This window comes from Notolepis coatsorum (assembly GCF_963971535.1).
Source record: "Notolepis coatsorum genome assembly, chromosome: 2".
Lineage (NCBI taxonomy): Eukaryota > Metazoa > Chordata > Actinopteri > Aulopiformes > Paralepididae > Notolepis > Notolepis coatsorum.
Genome location: NC_140166.1, coordinates 15,027,151 through 15,047,432, shown reverse-complemented (window position 1 = coordinate 15,047,432; position 20,282 = coordinate 15,027,151). Strand labels below are relative to the sequence as shown.

Here is a 20,282-nt window from a genome sequence, read left to right as displayed (position 1 = left end):
CCCTAGGGCAGGGGTAGGCAATTAAGTTTGGCCGAGGGCCACATTTTTTCCAAGCCATTGTATCGGGGGCCGGAAACAAAAACAATGGCTAATTTAACCCATTCTCTGCCGGGCATTGTACCCATCATTGTACCCTCTCTGCCAGCGCTATAAGTCTATGGAGATGTTCACCTTCTTTGCAAGGCTATAACTTTTAAAATTGTATTGCTAAATTGACATTACTATGGCCCATTCAACATCAATTATCTATCGTTCAGGATGTAGGAACGTTTTACTTTTTCATTCACACATTCATACTAAAATACCATCTAGAGCAGTGGTCACCAACCTTTTTAAGCCCATGATCACTTTTTTTTTTTTTTTTTTTTGTGAAGGCAAGATCTACCTATTGAAGCGTTGAGAGAAAAAGACAGCCAAGATTGTACTTTAAACTAAATTACTTTTATTTGCCTGTATTCTAATTACATGCAATGCTTTGGTCCAACATTAAAACGTCAAAATAGAACTATTATGTACTTTCTCAGTCAGTGCTAAGTGCAGTCATCTTATCACATCAAAACAAAAGTAGAATGTAATGTGGACTTTCTCATATTATTAACATTGACAAACATATTTACAATTAGCATTTTATAAAGTAGAACTGTAATTTGTACTTTCTCAGTCAGTGCTAAATGCAGCATCACTTTTCACACCAAAACAAAAGTAGAACTGTAATTTGTACTTTCTCAGTCAGTGCTAAGTGCAGTCAGTGCTAAGTGCAGTCAGTGCTAAGTGCAGCATCATTTTCACATCAAAACAAAAGTAGAACTGTATGTGTACTTTCTCAGTCAGTGCTAAGTGCAGCATCACTTTTCACATCAGAACAAAAGTAGAACTGTAATGTGGACTTTCTCATATTATTAACATTGACAAACATATTTACAATTAGCATTTTATAAAGTAGAACTGTAATGTGTACTTTCTCAGTCAGTGCTAAGTGCAGCATCACTTTTCACATCAAAACCAAAGTAGAACTGTAATGTGTACTTTCTCAGTCAGTGCTTTTTTTTTTTAAACTTAAATTTTTATTAACATTTATAGACAAACAACACTTACACAAAAATGGAACCCATAATACAACATTGTTAAACGGACATAAATAATAAAGTACAAAAAATATAATACAATTGTAATACCCAAAAAAATAAAACCAGAAAATGCTAACTAAGTCAAAAGTGTGTGACATGGGTTCAAAGACCCTCCTTGAACCTCTTTCCTCCTTTACCCTTCGCCCTCTTGTGATGCATTTGGTTCTTCCTCTGTGATGTCGTTTTTTAGTTCCCCTTGTAATCCTCCCACTTTCCCCATCTTTCTCCAAATTTCTCTTCCTGTAACCTCAGCATGTGTGTTATCCTCTCCATATCCTGTATCTCCTCCACTATTCCTACCCATTGTGCTATTGTCGGTGGGTCTTCTTTGTACCACAGTCTTGTTATTGCTTTTCTGGCCGCTATCAACATTATCTTTATTAAATATTTGTCCCCCCCTCGTATTTCCTCGTGTGTCAGGTCTCCTAAGTAAAGCACCAGTCCTGTTTGTGGTAACCCGTATCCTAATATTCTGATCATTGCCTCCCCTATCTCCTCCCAATACCCCTTCAGCTTCTGACATCCCCAGAATATGTGTGTGTGATTTGCCCCCTCCTTCCCACACATCCTCCAGCATGCTCTTTGTGTTGGTGCATATTTTCCCTTCAGCTCTGGGGTTATAAAGAATCTGATTTATGTTTTTCCATCCAAACTCTTTCCATATCCTCGATCCTGTTGTTGAATGTTGCACCTCGCATATGTTCCCCCATTCCTTCCCTGTTATTCCTATCTCTAGTTCTCTCTCCCATTTCTCCCTTATATAATCGGTCGTGTGTCCCTTGCTGGTCATTATAGCCCGGTACAGTGCTGATATTACCCTTCCCTTCCCTCCTTCGTATGCCCTTACTATCATCCTAATTATTCCATTCTGTTCTTCTTCCTTGTCCCCTCTTATTTCTTTATTATAGTAATCTCTAATCTGTAGATATCTGAAGTGGTCCCTGTTTTCTAGTCCAAAGTTCTCCTTTAATTTTTGTAGTGTTTGCATTTCCCCCTTCTCTATCATTTTGCATATCGCTGTTGCCCCCCCCCCCTCTCCCACCTCCTGAATCCATGGTCCAGCCTCCCTGGTTTGAATCTCTTGTCATGTGCTATCCATCTCAGAACCCCTGACTGCTTCTCTAATTTGTGTGTTTTTACTACTCTGTTCCATATGGTCAAGGTGCATTTGGTGATAGGATCTAACAGTCCCTCTTTTTCTTTGAACAGTTCCCTATCTCCCACCAGAGCTTGTACCTTGTATCCCTCCCCTTCTTTTTCAATGTCTTTCCATCTTGCCTCATACTTGTCGTTACACCAGCACGTCACTGCTCTCAGTTGCGCTGCATAATAATAATCTTGTAGGCTGGGTACTGCCATCCCTCCCTCTTCCTTTGGTAGTTGTAGTGTTTTATATCTGACCCGTGGTCTTCTCCCCGCCCATATGAACCTCGATATCAGTCTGTCCCACTCCCTGAATTGATTCTGTGGTATTTGTATCAGTAGTGATTGGAACAGGTACAGTAACCTTGCTAGTATGTTCATTTTAATGACCTCTATTCTTGAATTGAAGTCCAAGGGCATTACTGTCCATCTCTCCAAGTCTCTCTTGATGTTCTGATTTATCTGTGTATAGTTCGCCTCAAACAGTTTCCCCACCCCTCTCGTGATGTTCACCCCTAAGTATTTAATCTTGTCCATGTCCCATCTTATCCCGTACTGTTCCCTAATTTCCATCGTTGGGGTATAGTTCCATGCTAAGGTCTGTGTCTTTGTCACGTTTAGTTTGTATCCTGAGTAGTGGCCATATTCCTTCAGTAGATCCATCAGTGCCAGGAAGCTCTTGTCTGGTTGCCTCATGTATACTATCACGTCGTCCGCAAATAGGCCTAGTTTATATTCCGTTCCCTTTATCCTTACTCCCTTAATGTCCTCGGTCTGTCTGATCAGTTGTGCCAGTGGTTCTATGAAAACGGCGAAGAGCGTTGGTGAGAGACAACATCCCTGTCTGGTAGCCCTCTCTAATCTGATTCTATCCGTCAGGCTGCCATTCACCTTAACCCTCGCTGTCGGTTCTTGATATAGCGCCTTGATCATCTTCATCGCCCTCCCGTTCAGTCCGAACCTCATCAATGTTTTATATAAAAATGTCCAGCTCACACTGTCTAATGCTTTTTCTGCATCTAGGCTAATCAGTACCGCGCTACCACCTTGTTTTTGTATCTCCTCTACTATGTGTAATGTCTTTCTCACGTTGTCCTGTGTCTGTCTCCCTTTAATAAATCCAGTTTGATCTTCATCTATAATGTCTGGCATAAACGTCTCAAATCTCTTTGATATTATCGATGTATACATCTTGTAATCCACGTTGAGTATGGACACAGGTCTGAAACTACTACATAATTCTCTATCCTTCCCTTCCTTCGGTATCGTGGTGATTATGGCTTCCTTCCACGAGGGGGGCATTTTGCCCTCTTCCATCGTGTGTCTGAACGCCGCCCCTAACATGGGTGCTAATTCCATTCTAAATGTCTTGTAGAATTCCGATGGGAATCCGTCGCTCCCCGGAGATTTGTTGTTTTTAGCTCTACTAATTGCCTCTTCCAGTTCTCGTTCCGTAATTATTTTATTTAATTCTTCATTCTGTTCTTTCCCTATCGATGGTAACTCTAGCTTCTCCAGATATGCTTCTATTTCCTCTTCTCCCGCTGCTTTTGGCTGTGTGTATAGTTTCTCATAGTATTCTCTAAATGTCCTCTCTATTTCAGCTGGGTCTCTCAATATTTCATCAGTCTTTGTATCCCTTATTGTGTGTATCGTGTTCAACTTCTGTTGCGTCCTAATTCTCCTAGCCAACAGTCTGGTCGCTTTTGGTCCCCCTTCATAGTACGTTTGTTTCATGAACCTCGCTTTCTTTTCTATTTCCGTCAATAATTCCCTATTTATCCTGGCCTTTACTTCTTTGATTTCTCCGAGCGTTTCCTGTTCTTTTGATATCTGGTGTCTCCCTTCTAGCTTCTTCAGCTTCCCTATCAGATTGTGATATGTCTCCGTTCTGGCCTTCTTCAGCATTGCTGTCTTCTCCATCAATTTCCCCCTTATCACCACCTTCAGTGTGTCCCATAGAATGTTCGGATCTACCGCCCCGTTGTCATTTTCTTCCTTATACCTGGCTATCTCCTCCTTGATCTGACTCACCACCCCCTTGTTATTTAATATTCCTACATTTAGTCTCCAGATCGTGTTCCTCCGTCTCCCTTCTAGATCTACTGTCAGATATATGGCACTGTGATCCGATATGTCCGCTACTCCTATTCTGCTCTCCCGTACCCTGTAACTGTCCCCCGTCGTCATCAAAAAGTAGTCTATTCTCGCATATGTCACGTGCGGGTGTGAGTAATGTGTGTATTCCCTGTCCATGGCGTGCATCCCCCTCCAAACATCTGTAATTCCCATTTCCGTCATCTGAATATTCATATATCTACTGATTGGTGCCCGTCCTTTTCTAGTACTCGTGGTGTCTAGGTCGTGATTCAGTACTACATTAAAATCTCCCGCGCATATCAATATCCCTTCTAGTTCCATCACTATCATATAAAAAATGGTCTCATATAAATCCCTCTCACTCTCTGGGGGTGCATAAACATTCACTAACGTAATCATTTGACCCTCCATTTTTCCCTTCACCAGAACAAACCTTCCCTCCTTGTCTCTTACTTCCTTGATCAATTCAAATTTGACTGTTTTTGATTAACGTGATTACTCCTCTCCTCAGGTTCCGTTTAAAGGAACTATAGTATGCATTTTCATATCCAAATCTCTTCAGTTTCTCATGATCCTGTGCTACCAAATGTGTCTCCTGCAGAAAAATCACTTCCATCTCACTTTTTTTACATTTCAACATCACTTTGCCCCTCTTTATCGCATTATTCATTCCATTAACGTTTAACGACATCATTTTTATACCTTTAACCATTGTCATCTTTCTTCTTCTTTCGTCTGTCAGTCCCCCCCATGTCACATTCATTCCCCCCTCCGGTTGTAGCCTCCGCTCTCTTCACCGAATACATATAATGATTAACATAAATAAAAAACATAAACTTTACATAAAGTGCTCCCAAGGCGTTCGGGGGGTCCCTGTGTCCCCCCCTGTCCCCTGCTGGTGGGTGAGGAGTAATTGCTCTCCTAGTGAGAGGCCTCCTCCTGACGGCTTGGGGGTTTGAAACCTTTACCCCCAACCGCTCGTCATATTTGTCCAGCCTTCTTACTGTTTTTATTGCTGTCGAGCTCCTGGTCAAAAGCGCTCTGTCCTTCATTCTGATCAAAGACCCCCATTTCCTTGGTCCCTCTCATTGTGGCTCATATGTTCCAATGTCCCTCCTTCCTCCCAAACCTGTGTGTGGTGTCTTCTGTGTACCCCTTCTTACTTTCTTTTCCTCCCCTCTATTTTCTATGTGATGTCCATTTATCCCCTTAATCCCTTCCAACTGTGTTACTCGCAGCGTGTGTCTATGTATTTGTTTCAATATGTTCTGTGTTCCGTCTATCATACCTAATTATATTTCCATTTATTTCCTCCATCAGCATGTGTATTATGTGTCCATGTATACATTATGTTCGTTCCTATATCCTGCCTCTACCTGGGAATGTGTGTTTATGTATATGTTATTTCAGTTTCTATATTTTGTCTCTATTTGGATAGTTTTTTCAATCTCTTGTGCGTGTACTCATCCGTTCGTCTCCTCCCGCCTCCTCCCGCCTCCTCTCCCCTCCGTCTCTGGCCTCCTCGTCCGTCTCCGCCTTCGGTCCGTCACGTCTCACCTCGGCCATCTCCTCTCTCCTCCCTCCTCTCCCGGGTTTCGATCTCCTACTCTGGTCCATCTGCGTGCTTTCTCCAATCTCTGCTGCAGGCTCAGCGTCTGGCCCTCCTGTCCCCTTCCTTCTCCGTCCTCCGCCATCTGCATCCCCCGTCGCCTCATCTCCTCCGCCGCCTCCCGCGCCGTCGCGTACGTCACCGTCCCTTCCTTCCAGTGAATCCTTAGCGAGGTCATGGGTGATTGGAATTTCATTCCGTTTTCTTTCAGAATTCTCTTCAGTCCCGCGTAGGACCTGCGTGTTATTGCTACCGCTGTCGAGTAATCGTGATCAAACGACAGTCTTTTCCCCTCGATTTCTATCTTCTTGGTCCACGCGGTTCTGAGTATCAATTCCTTAATCTCAAATCTCAGAAAGTTAATAATCACCGCCCTCAGAGGTCTGTCCGGTTTCGGTCTCGGAGCCAACGCCCTGTGGGCCCTCTGTATCTCTATTTTTCCAGTCCCGTCTCCTCCAGTTGTTCCTTGATAAGCTTTTCCACATATTGGGTCACCGATTCCCCTTCGACTCCTTCTTTCAATCCCCATATTCTGATGTTATTTCTCCGTGACCTCCCCTCCATGTCCGATATCTTTGTCTCCATCTGTTCTTGTTTTTGAATCGCACATGTTAACACCTCGTGTATCTCTGTGTTCCATTCCTCCGTTTGCGCCGTTCTAGCCTGTACCTCTGTTACGTTTCTGTCCTGTTCCGCCATCTTCTCATCCACCCTTTTGAGTTCTGTATTAATTTCACCTCTGAAGTCCTCCTGTTCCTTCCTCAATTCCTCCCGTAACTTCCCAATATCATTTCTTAACGTGTCCGAGTTCAGTTTTATGGTCGCCTGCATCGTGTCCGAGTTCAATTTTATGGTCGCCAATATCCCGGCCTGCATGAGCACGGCCCATCCTGGCATTTCCTTGTCTGTCTCAGCCGAGACTCCCCCTTCCTCCGCCTGCTCCTTCTCGGTCTCGCCTCGGGGGTTCTGCTCCATCGAACTCTCCTCTTCCTGTGAGTCCTCCATTTCTCTTTCCTTCATAATTGTTTTCTCCTCCTTCCTTCTCGTTTGCATCTTCATTTTTAATCACTTTGCGGGTCTTTATTTCTCCGTTTTTCACTCTTTTGACCAGGAGCCTCACCGCATGCGTGCTACCCTTCCGCTCTCATACCGGAAGTCTCGTGCAGCATCATTTTCACATCAAAACAAAAGTAGAACTGTATGTGTACTTTCTCAGTCAGTGCTAAGTGCAGCATCACTTTTCACATCAAAACAAAAGTAGAACTGTAATGTGGACTCTCAGGGTAAGATTATTATTATTATTATTTTTTTTTTTTTTTCATGGAAAGATCTACAGGGACAGTCTCAAAGATCGACCAGTCGATCAAGATCGACGGGTTGGTGACCACTGATCTAGAGTATAAATATGTTTTTATCGTTTTCTGCAGTATTTCATAGAACGTGAGATATAGGCATAAATGCATATATTAGATGATCAAATGCAGTTTGATACCGATCAACGTTATATTAAAAATTTCAACTGTACATGGTCCTAAACGTCATGACTGGTCATCTGCGGGTGAACGGAGGGGGGGGGGGGGGGTCGTTTATAATTCAATGACCGACGTTAAATGATTCATGTAGTATGGGTGATATATTGATAAGAGCAGTTTGTATAGAAAATTATAAAGAAAAACGCTGAAACTCACCCCAGTCTCCTCGTAGCGTTGGGCGATGAGAGTGCAGCAAACAGATCCCAATTATGGGATGTTGATCGATGCGATCCATTTCCGGTTTGTATATTAGTTGTGATTATATGAGTTGTGATGGCCCAGACAGCATCACCCAAGACTCCGTGGGTGAAATATGAATACCATGATGAAAATATGAAATATTGATCTCAAAAATGCCTTACGGAGTTATTGGCAGACAACGCATGGCGAAGAAACCTGCCTTAACACGTGAATGGCGGAGAATGGGTTAATATGTTGATAGTGAAAACATTTTAACTCTGTGACAGACCACCTTATAACTAATACATACATTTGTGGCAGAGGCAGATAATGGACAAAATAAATGAGCTGCATAGGTGGCCTAATAAACTGTAAACTACATACACATTTGCACTGAACATTATACATTTGTCTGTTTGCCATTTTATTATAAAACCAGAGAAAAGCGCCTCTCTTATCGGCCTTACATTACGCGCAACCAATGTGTCTATCTGACGGCCCTTTCTGTGGAGCGCACTGGACTATTGAGAAACAATAGGAATTTTCCATTGGTTCTCCCAGTCCATGTGACCATTTCTAGCATTTCCATTGGCTATAGTGACAGACATAGATATATGATAAATGGATAGATACAGCGGATTAGATGCAGTCCAGAGAAAACAACCAATCTAGATATTTCAAGATTCTATGCTTTACATCCGCGCATTATTACAGTTGTTACTGTAAAAATGTAATGATTGTGATGTTGTTATTATTATTAATGAGACGATGAGCTGTATGTGTGTGTCGCTGGAATTTCCCCAAGGGGATTAATAAAGGAATATCTTATCTTATTCTCTGAGAGATGCACTACATTTTGAGATGACAATCGATTCCGATACAATAAAGCAAGTCTTTATCACAAACAAATCCAAAGATATTTAATGTTTTACAAAACATGTCTACTGTTGCGCCCGGCTTTAGAGGGTTAAAAGCCTAATAGTATTTTTTATTTAGTTAATAAATGTCTCGTTGTAATTCCTTATATACCTAATGTAGCGCATCTTCTTGAAGCAGATTCAGCTTTTTTTGCTCTGATTTGACTTCAGTTTAATTGCATTGTTACTATTCACATGTGTGGTGCCGTCAGTCATATATAAGTAAAGATAAAGTTTGAATGACTTACTGAACTGATGTTTTAATTTCACATCACTGCTTGTTTGTTATTTCAGCACCAGGCGCTGTCTACCGACTTTTTTCATGTTGAGCAAGCGCTACATTGCACCTCGCTGCCTACCTGTTATTCACTCTCAACATGGATAAAGCATTCTTTAGGTGGTGGTAGTTTCTCTATTTGGACATTATAGCTAACATATAGCCTAGCAGGGCGGCTAAGTGGCGCAGTGGGCAAGGCGCTCGCCACTAACGCAGGATATGCTGGGTTCGAGCCCAGCTCTCGGCGTTGCTTCCGGCTTGGCTGGTCGTTCATACTAATACTATTGGCAGTATTAGGGGGTGGGAAATCCGGTGGGTGGGGATCGGACGTTGTGGACAGCGACTCCTACAGGTTGGTTGGTGCGCCTGTACAGCAGAATCAGGATGTATCGGGGGCAGCGTGAGCCTCCCACGCGTTACTCCTCGCCGCTAAGAGATCGCACTGTACAGGTGAAAAGATGCAACGGCTGCCTCCTCGTGTACCGGAGGGGACATGTGATGCAAGGCTTCGTCCACATTGCAGCCGACCAGTAGGAGGCATAGTCTAGCAACATTCGAGACAGGGGAGGGAAGAATTGGATAATACGAAATAGAAAAATGGGGAGAAAAAAGTAGATAAAAAAAAAATACATATAGCCTAGCCTAGCTGGTCTGATATATAAAATATTACTGGCGGGCCAATTTCGGCCCGTGGGCCGCCTATTGCCAACCTGTGGGTATCTCATAGCTCACACAGGTAAATAGACAAGTACAGACAATATATATATATTTTTAATAGTAAGCGCATGATTAAATGTAAAGTACATCAGATCCAACTAACATCGTAATAATAATAAAAACGTGATATATAAAACGGGTGTATAAAACAAGTGTGGGGGGTAAATGGGGTACAGGAAACAAACAACCGCCCCAGGTCAAGGTCCCCCACACTAGACTGAGTTGTTAAATTCTGTTTATAGGTTTCACACTGTTCACCGTTATCGGCCGCCTACAGCATAGACTGTTCATATACCATGGCCACTTGGCAAAGACAAAAGATATGTGGCGTTTACTCATCTTGTCTACAGTCAAATATAAAGAAACATCTTATTCGTTATTTGCTCACTTCTAACTCAGTGACAATGCTAAGCATGAGCTAGCAAGCTAACGTTATGCTAGCAAGCCTACTGTCAATAACGTTGCTATGGAGGACTGTGAATAATATTGATGATAGGATCTGACCATATTTAATTTAATTTCAAACCTTTATTTCAACTTGTGAGACACTGAGGTTACCCTCATTTATAGCGACGACAAGCTTACAAAACAAAGACACGGTTATCAGTTATATATCAGCCATATATTATATATAGGCAGTGGCACACTATAAGAATAAACTATAAAAAGCAGTTAAGACAGTTACAAGTCAACACACAGTGGTCAGAGATCATACTTTTTAATTTTTTTGCGCGCGTTACGTGGTTCGCCACTTGGGCACCCCAATATCAACATCTTCAAACCAAACTTCTTTCCGTTGTACTGTACTTGTGCTGTATGATGGCAATACATTTTAATCTAATCTAAACTAGCATGACTTTGCAAGTAATCTGACACGTTGTTTCTCTGTTTTTACATAATACAGTAACTCGGGCATGCCAGAGAGAGTCAGTTCAGGTGGGGCTGTGACTCCTGTAGGCATGCCAGAGAGAGTCAGTTCAGGTGGGGCTGTGACTCCTGTAGGCATGCCAGAGAGAGTCAGTTCAGGTGGGGCTGTGACTCCTGTAGGCATGCCAGAGAGAGTCAGTTCAGGTGGGGCTGTGACTCCTGTAGGCATGCCAGAGAGAGTCAGTTCAGGTGGGGCTGTGACTCCTGTAGGCATGCCAGAGAGAGTCAGTTCAGGTGGGGCTGTGACTCCTGTAGGCATGCCAGAGAGAGTCAGTTCAGGTGGGGCTGTGACTCCTGTAGGCATGCCAGAGAGAGTCAGTTCAGGTGGGGCTGTGACTCCTGTAGGCATGCCAGAGAGTCAGTTCAGGCTGTGACTCCTGTAGGCATGCCAGAGAGAGTCAGTTCAGGCTGTGACTCATCCTCTCCTTGTTATTTGAGGACTGAGGCTTTTACTCCAGTGTTGCACAAGACTAGACTTGGGGTGTTGCTTTGTTGAGGTCATACACTGATGTCATAGTGAAGGTATTGTGTTGTTCTGTCCGACACCCTGTCATTAAATACTGTTCTAGCCTAACAGGATCACCCACCCACACACACACACACACACACACGCACATGCACACACACAGAGACACAGAGACACACAGACACACACACACAGAGAGACACACACTCACACACAGAGACACACACACTCGCATACAGACATACTCACACACAGAGACACACACACTCACATACAGACACACACACACACAGAGACACACAGACACACACACACAGAGAGACACACAGAGACACACACACTCACATACAGACATACTCACACACAGAGACACACACACTCACATACAGACACACACACACACACGTGAAGACACACTCACACACACAGACACACACACGTGAAGACACACACACATACACACACAGAAACACATACACAAATACAGACACAGACACGTGAAGACACACACACATACACACACAGAAACACATACACAAATACAGACACAGACACACACAGATATACACACAGACACACAGACTCACACACACACACACGTGAAGACACAGACACACACAGAAACACAGACACACACACAGATACAGACACACACAGATATACACACACACAGAAACACGGACGCACACACACACACGTACACGTGAAGACACACACACACTTGAGACACTTGAATATCCTCATAGGTGCAGCCTTTTGTCTATGTAATGTACTGTATTCAGCGATTACACACTGTACGCGCAGAACAAGTGATGCGGACCAAGCAGAACATGGAATGAGAGGGAGAGAAAAGAGGAAGGACATTAAGGGTTTTGGACGTTGATGGTGTGAGAAGTGACCAGGATGATCTCAGTCAGCACTCTAGTGGGTGTTTACTTCTGTTTTATTATCCGGGACCAAACCCTTGTTCCCCTAGCAACAATTCTACCCAAAACTTCTATAGTACAAGTTAGAAACACATTTCTAACATGACCACAAGTCCACAATCACATGTGCAATAGAGGCCTTCCAACATGGCTGCCTGTAGCTACTTTAAAAAGGAAATGCCTAATTTCTGTGCAGTGGTAGAGTAGGTTCTGTTCTACTGTGACTTGTTTAGACCCAGTAATAAAACGCAGATTTATAAAAATGTTGTTGATATATTTCTCATGTATCAACCCATAGCAACGGTTGTTTTGCGCATAGCAACCGGTATGTCTTCCAACATGTTGGGCATTCTAAACATTCTGTGACAGACCTCTGGCAGAAGAAAGTAATTATCTTAAAGTCCAAGTAAAGTGAATTCAGAGATGTGTTTCTAAACATATTACACATGTTAGAAAATATTCATGAAGACATGTGAAAAGACTGAACTATGTAGAACTGAATTGTGGAGTTTTACCCTTAAACTGTTTCTCCACATTTTTGTGTTCTGGATTTTTAGGGCCTGAAATCATGGACACACTGGAGCCATTCTTAGCCTGTCCTAACACTATATAAAAACTAGATCTCATTAACATAACCCCTCTCCTAACACTATATAAAAACTAGATCTCATTAACATAACCCCTCTCCTAACACTATATAAAAACTAGATCTCATTAACATAACCCTCTCCTAACACTATATAAAACTAGATCTCATTAACATAACCCATCTCCTAACACTATATAAAAACTAGATCTCATTAATATAACTCCTCTCCTAACACTATATAAAAACTAGATCTTATTAACATAACCCCTCTCCTAACACTATATAAAAACTAGATCTCATTAACATAACCCCTCTCCTAACACTATCAAAACTAGATCTCATTAACATAACATTCTCTCTGTTTTCTTCCTGTTCAGGGTCTTGGGAAATATGGTGTGTTATTTTACAACGCGTTCATTATTGTCATCCCTACTCTGTTGGCAAGTGCGCTCACAGGGGACTTACACCAGGTAAGCATCTATGATCTAGTAGGTAAGCATCTATGATCTAGTAGTAGGTAAGCATCTATGATGTAGTAGGTAAGCATCTATGATCTAGTAGTAGGTAAGCATCTATGATGTAGTAGGTAAGCATCTATGATCTGGTAGGTAAGCATCTATGATCTAGTAGTAGGTAAGCATCTATGATGTAGTAGGTAAGCATCTATGATCTGGTAGGTAAGCATCTATGATCTAGTAGTAGGTAAGCATCTATGATGTAGTAGGTAAGCATCTATGATCTGGTAGGTAAGCATCTATGATCTAGTAGTAGGTAAGCATCTATGATGTAGTAGGTAAGCATCTATGATCTGGTAGGTAAGCATCTATGATCTAGTAGTAGGTAAGCATCTATGATGTAGTAGGTAAGCATCTATGATCTAGTAGTAGGTAAGCATCTATGATGTAGTAGGTAAGCATCTATGATCTGGTAGGTAAGCATCTATGATCTAGTAGTAGGTAAGCATCTATGATGTAGTAGGTAAGCATCTATGATGTAGTAGGTAAGCATCTATGATGTAGTAGGTAAGCATCTATGATCTGGTAGGTAAGCATCTATGATCTAGTAGTAGGTAAGCATCTATGATGTAGTAGGTAAGCATCTATGATCTGGTAGGTAAGCATCTATGACCTGGTCATTGTAAACTGTGACTCCTATGGTCGGTCGGGACGCCTGTTCAGCAGAGAGGGGATCTGGGGGAGATAGCGTGAACCTCTGCACGCGTTACGTTCCCCCAGTGAAACTCCTCGCTGTCAGGTGAAAAGAAGCGGCTGGCGACTCCACATAATCAGAGGAGGCACGTGGTAGTTCTACACCCTCCCCAGGCCGACGGTGGGGCAATGCGCGCAGCGGCCAGGAAGGGAATTGGCATAACGACTAAATTGGGATGGGTGAAAAATACAGAAAGCCCAAAAATAATGCGGCTGGGTGGCGCAGCGGACATTGCGCTCGTCACCAACGCAAGAGACACCGGGTTCGAATCCGGCTGTCGCCGTTGCTTCCGGCTTGGGCCGGTCGTCATACTAACTCAATTGGCAGAGTTAGCGGTGGAAGTCGATGGGTGGTAATCTGGACGTTGTGGACAGCGACTCCTACAGGTCGGTTGGGGGACGCCTGCACAGCAGAGACAGGAAAATGGCGGGTGTATTGTGACCCTCCCACACGTTACACCTTGCCGAATGAGAGTCCGTGCTGGCAGGTGAAAAGATGTGACAGGCTGCCTCCACATGTATCGGAGGGGACATGTGATGCAAGGCTTCTATCCTCCCTACAAGGGGAGGGGAGAATTGGCACGGCAAAAATTGGGATGGGAGAAAAAATAGAAAAAGTGGATACAAAAAAAAAGAAAGCCCAAAAATAAATAGAAAAAAGAGGCAGCTGACTTTTATGTTGTTGTTATTTTCTGCAGGCGATTGTCTTTGAAGACTGGATGAAATGGACGTTTATTGTCTGCTTCCTGGTGTCCTGCATCATGGGGTACGTCAGTAGAAATATGTCAGTAGAAATACGTCAGTAGAAATATGAGCAGAAGTGTTTTCATCCTTTCTTTTTGCATCTATTCTAACAAAAAAACATCTTATTATAATGAAGTTCTTTAGAGACTCATCCGCACACACACACAAACACAAATTAGTACAACATTTTCTATGACCAACCTCTTGTGTTTAAGCTTTGTGCTGATGTATTCCATAGTCCTGTGTAGTCATTATAACCTCTTGTGTTTCAGGTTTGTGCTGATGTATTCCATAGTCCTGTGTAGTCATTATAACCTCTTGTGTTTCAGGTTTGTGCTGATGTATTCCATAGTCCTGTGTAGTCATTATAACCTCTTGTGTTTCAGGTTTGTGCTGATGTATTCCATAGTCCTGTGTAGTCATTATAACCTCTTGTGTTTCAGGTTTGTGCTGATGTATTCCATAGTCCTGTGTAGTCATTATAACCTCTTGTGTTTCAGGTTTGTGCTGATGTATTCCATAGTCCTGTGTAGTCATTATAACCTCTTGTGTTTCAGGTTTGTGCTGATGTATTCCATAGTCCTGTGTAGTCATTATAACCTCTTGTGTTTCAGGTTTGTGCTGATGTATTCCATAGTCCTGTGTAGTCATTATAACCTCTTGTGTTTCAGGTTTGTGCTGATGTATTCCATAGTCCTGTGTAGTCATTATAACCTCTTGTGTTTCAGGTTTGTGCTGATGTATTCCATAGTCCTGTGTAGTCATTATAACCTCTTGTGTTTCAGGTTTGTGCTGATGTATTCCATAGTCCTGTGTAGTCATTATAACTCTGCTCTGACGACCACAGTGGTTGGAGCACTAAAGGTAAACACAACCTTTGCTCCTCTGATGAAATGAATGAGTGTCTTGAAGGGAGGCTGAAGTAATAACATGTTTTTTTGTTTTGTTTTGTTTTTACAAAACAGCTTGTGTCATATGCATTACATTGTCTTTTTTTTTTATATTTTTTTTATTATTGCAAAACAAAAATTATTAAAAGTCAGTACTCAACACACAATGCATAATGAAACTTTCAGTAAAGGTGGTTAAAATATATGCAAGTACAGAAGTACATTACATTGTCTATAACAGTAGAAACAATGCACATTATACATCATATACATTATACATACAAAGTTACTTACATGTGATGATAGGGCCCACTCACTAAGCTACATCCACATGGAACCTTTAACCCTATGTGATGATAGGGCCCACTCACTAAGCTACATCCACATGGAACCTTTAACCCTATGTGATGATAGGGCCCACTCACTAAGCTACATCAACATGGAACCTTTAACCCTATGTGATGATAGGGCCCACTCACTAAGCTACATCAACATGGAACCTTTAACCCTATGTGATGATAGGGCCCACTCACTAAGCTACATCCACATGGAACCTTTAACCCTACATGTGACGATAGGGCCCACTCACTAAGCTACATCCACATGGAACCTTTAACCCTACATGTGACGATAGGGCCCACTCACTAAGCTACATCCACATGGAACCTTTAACCCTACATGTGACGATAGGGCCCACTCACTAAGCTACATCCACATGGAACCTTTAACCCTACATGTGACGATAGGGCCCACTCACTAAGCTACATCCACATGGAACCTTTAACCCTATGTGATGATAGGGCCCACTCACTAAGCTACATCAACATGGAACCTTTAACTTACATGTGACGATAGGGCCCACTCACTAAGCTACATCCACATGGAACCTTTAACCCTACATGTGACGATAGGGCCCACTCACTAAGCTACATCCACATGGAACCTTTAACCCTACATGTGACGATAGGGCCCACTCACTAAGCTACATCCACATGGAACCTTTAACCCTATGTGATGATAGGGCCCACTCACTAAGCTACATCAACATGGAACCTTTAACTTACATGTGACGATAGGGCCCACTCCACTCCCTCTGTCCCCTCAGAACGTGGCTGTGGCCTATCTCGGTATCTTCCTCGGAGGAGACTACCTGTTCTCCTGGACCAACTTCCTGGGTCTCTCCATTTGGTGAGAATTCCATTTTGTTCTGCACAGGACTTAACGTCCCCGTCCCCCCCCGTCCCCCCGTCCCCCCAGGGTTCCTGCCGGTTTCAACAAGTTAGATTTAAGACTTTTTTATGACCACTTAGAATATAATTGAATACCTATTTCATGGTCATACTAGCAAAGAGGTATGAAGGAGAATTGCTATGAAAGAAGTAATTCTATACACATTGTTGGGGAACTGATCTGTACTGCTTACTTTGCAGCCCGGATATTTCCCCCAAACCCAATTAAAACGCGATACAGGGAACTTATTTATGGCCTAAAATTCTGATTACTAAATTGAAGATCTTTTTAAGACCCTGTGGGGGTCTTTATGTATCCTTCAAGGCTCAGGGCTCTCAAAACGTTCTCTCATGATACCATTGAGTGAATTGGTCTCATCCTGGGACCCTGTCACATTAAAACAGACTGGTACTCTTTATCAAGAGGCAACACCACAAATGACCCATGACTCATTCTGGGTCCCAATCCATACTTTTAAGAAACCCTAGTGCATTATGGGAAATGCTGCTTACCTAGCTTAGCACAAATGAATGGAAGCAGATTACGGACCAGCTAGCATAGCTGTTGGCCAAAAAACACTTTGATTGCTGGTCCGTATCCGCTTTCATTCATTTGTGCTAAGCTAGGCTATCTTGCAGCCGGATAACTTTCTACTGAACGCACACAGAGGAAATTGGTCTTCTTGTCTGACTCTGGAGAAGACGGTAAACACATTTCCCATAATGGCGGAGTGTTCCTTTAACTTTTTTTCCCCCACACAATCTTTCTTCCTGAATTAGTCATTTATTGAATCAATTCTTTCACATTGTTCTTTATTTTATTTTTTTTTTACTTCAACCAGCGTTCTCTCCCCTCTGCAGTATGTCAGGGGGCCTGGCGTACTCCTACCAGGCCTTCAGCAGGCAGCCAGCGCAGTGCAGCAAGGAGGCCGTGCGGGACCCACCGGGGGTCAGCGTCACGGAGGACTCTGCACAGAAACGCTCCATCATATAAGCCACGCGTGGTTGTGATGTCACAATCCTGCTCCATATTGGAGAACACGCCTTTATCTCTTTTATATATGTATTTATTTGTAGGGTTTTTCTTGATTCACTCGTGTGGTAGATGCTCTCTGTGATACATACACTACAGCTGAATAGATACTCTGTGATACATACACTACAGCTGAATAGATACTCTGTCAAGTCAAGTCAGTTTTATTTGTATAGCACATTTCCAGGCAGCGGCAGCTGACACCAAAGTGCTTCACAAGCAAGTTGATAAAAACAAAATAGTGTGAGGCAAGGTATAAGATTAAAAGAAAGAGAAAAGAAAAAAACACAGCAAAGCAATGAAAGCAACAAAAACAAAACAATATATGGTGCAAGATATAGGATTAAAAACATAATAAAGCAATGAAAGTAATAAAAACTGGTAGGACACAGTAAAACAAAGAGGATAGTTAAGCATTACATCACGCGCAGGAGTGGTTTGTGAACAATAAACCATGCCTAGGGGTGGTCGTTAGACCCCCCTAGGCATGGTTTATTGTTCACAAATCACGACTGCAAGTGGTGTAAAGCTTTTATACAACTGCCAGATTCATCCAACCTTATTTCTATACAATAAACACATTAATCGAAGATTTATTGAAAAAACCATCCGCCAGAAAAAGTAGTTCCCACAACTACAAAAAAGACAAGTTGCCTCCATGTGGAAGCAGCTTGAAGTGCATCCAACCAAACTAACACATCCAACTGTGTATTATTGGAATGATTGAGAGAAGTTGCCTCATGTGGAAGCAGCTTGAAGTGCATCCAACCAACTAACACATCCAACTGTGTATTATTGGAATGATTGATTGAAAATTTTATTACCAGATGCAGAATGGGTACAATACAGTACGGCTCAATACACACAATTGTTAAGGGAATGCAGACCTACTTTCCATAGAACTTCATTCTTAGATGCTTCTATATAAAGTAGGTAAAACAAATTAAAAAGTTTTCTTTGCCCTATAGGAAAAAAATGTTTTCTTCGCCCTATTCTTTTTTTTTTTTTGTAGAGGGCCTAAACTTAACCAGTTGGAAACCAAGCGTACAGTAATAAAATTAGCAATCAATCAATCAATAAACTCAATAGGCCATGCTCACTTAGAACAGCGCAGCACCCAGCTCTCTGACTATCCCCCGCGTTGCAGGCAGAGTGTGTGTGTGTGTGTGGGGGGGGGGGGGTGTGGCGGTGGGTGGAGACTAGAGCGAGCGCTGACAGTCGAAAGGAAAAAGAAATTGAAAAAAAAATTGAAAATTAATCAATCAATCAATCCGCGATTTTTCTTTTGTTACAGAATGATTCAAGACCCATCAATTACATCATCCAACATTGTTTAAACGACTAAGACATTCGCTGTGACAGAATCGCTTGATATTTAGTCGTTTAGTCGCTATCAACATATCCATTTGTAAAGATTATTGTCCACCTTCTTGTGATCCGGCGGAGTGATGTGATGTGGTTCGGTTGTGGGCGGGTCCTGGGCCAGCAGCGTGGAATTGTTGCCAATAAAGACGTGTAAAATGACTGTTTCAGCCAATCAGAATCGAGAAATTTGCATGCCGTTGTATAATGATACATACACTACAGCTGAATAGATACTCTGTGATACATACACTACAGCTGAATGTAGATACTCTGTGATACATACACTACAGCTGAATAGATACTCTGTGATACATACACTACAGCTGAATGTAGATACTCTGTGATACATACACTACAGCTGAATAGATACTCTGTGATACATACACTACAGCTGAATAGATACTCTGTGATACATACACTACAGCTGAATAGATACTCTGTGATACATACACTACAGCTGAATAGATACTCTGTGATACATACACTACAGCTGAATAGATACTCTGATACATACACTACGGCTGAATGTAGATACTCTGATATACATACACTGTGGCTGAATGTAGATACTCTGATATACATACACTACAGCTGAATGTAGATACTCTGATATACATACACTACAGCTGAATGTAGATACTCTGATATACATACACTACGGCTGAATGTAGATACTCTGATATACATACACTACGGCTGAATGTAGATACTCTGATATACATACACTACGGCTGAATGTAGATACTCTGATATACATACACTATAGCTGAATGTAGATACTCTGATATACATACACTACGGCTGAATGTAGATACTCTGATATACATACACTACGGCTGAATGTAGATACTCTGATATACATACACTACGGCTGAATGTAGATACTCTGATATACATACACTACGGCTGAATGTAGATACTCTGATATACATACACTACGGCTGAATGTAGATACTCTGATATACATACACTACGGCTGAATGTAGATACTCTGATATACATACACTACGGCTGAATGTAGATACTCTGATATACATACACTACGGCTGAATGTAGATACTCTGATATACATACACTACGGCTGAATGTAGATACTCTGATATACATACACTACGGCTGAATGTAGATACTCTGATATACATACACTACGGCTGAATGTAGATACTCTGATATACATACACTACGGCTGAATGTAGATACTCTGATACATACACTACGGCTGAATGTAGATACTCTGATATACATACACTACGGCTGAATGTAGATACTCTGATACATACACTACGGCTGAATGCTGTTTCAC

At 42.1% G+C, this 20,282-nt stretch overlaps 1 protein-coding gene across 1 annotated transcript in view; it reads left to right on the top strand.

Moving 5' to 3' along the window:
* slc35d2 (solute carrier family 35 member D2) overlaps window positions 1-19,320 on the top strand; it is a 43,069-nt gene extending 23,749 nt beyond the window's left edge. Inside the window, exons 8-12 of the mRNA XM_084309323.1 lie at window positions 12,888-12,980; window positions 14,417-14,484; window positions 15,248-15,326; window positions 16,458-16,540; window positions 17,443-19,320. Of these exons, the coding sequence (XP_084165449.1) occupies window positions 12,888-12,980; window positions 14,417-14,484; window positions 15,248-15,326; window positions 16,458-16,540; window positions 17,443-17,575 (456 nt within the window). The 3' untranslated portion in view covers window positions 17,576-19,320. The remainder of the gene's footprint in view (window positions 1-12,887; window positions 12,981-14,416; window positions 14,485-15,247; window positions 15,327-16,457; window positions 16,541-17,442) is intronic.
* Window positions 19,321-20,282: the final 962 nt, after the last annotated feature.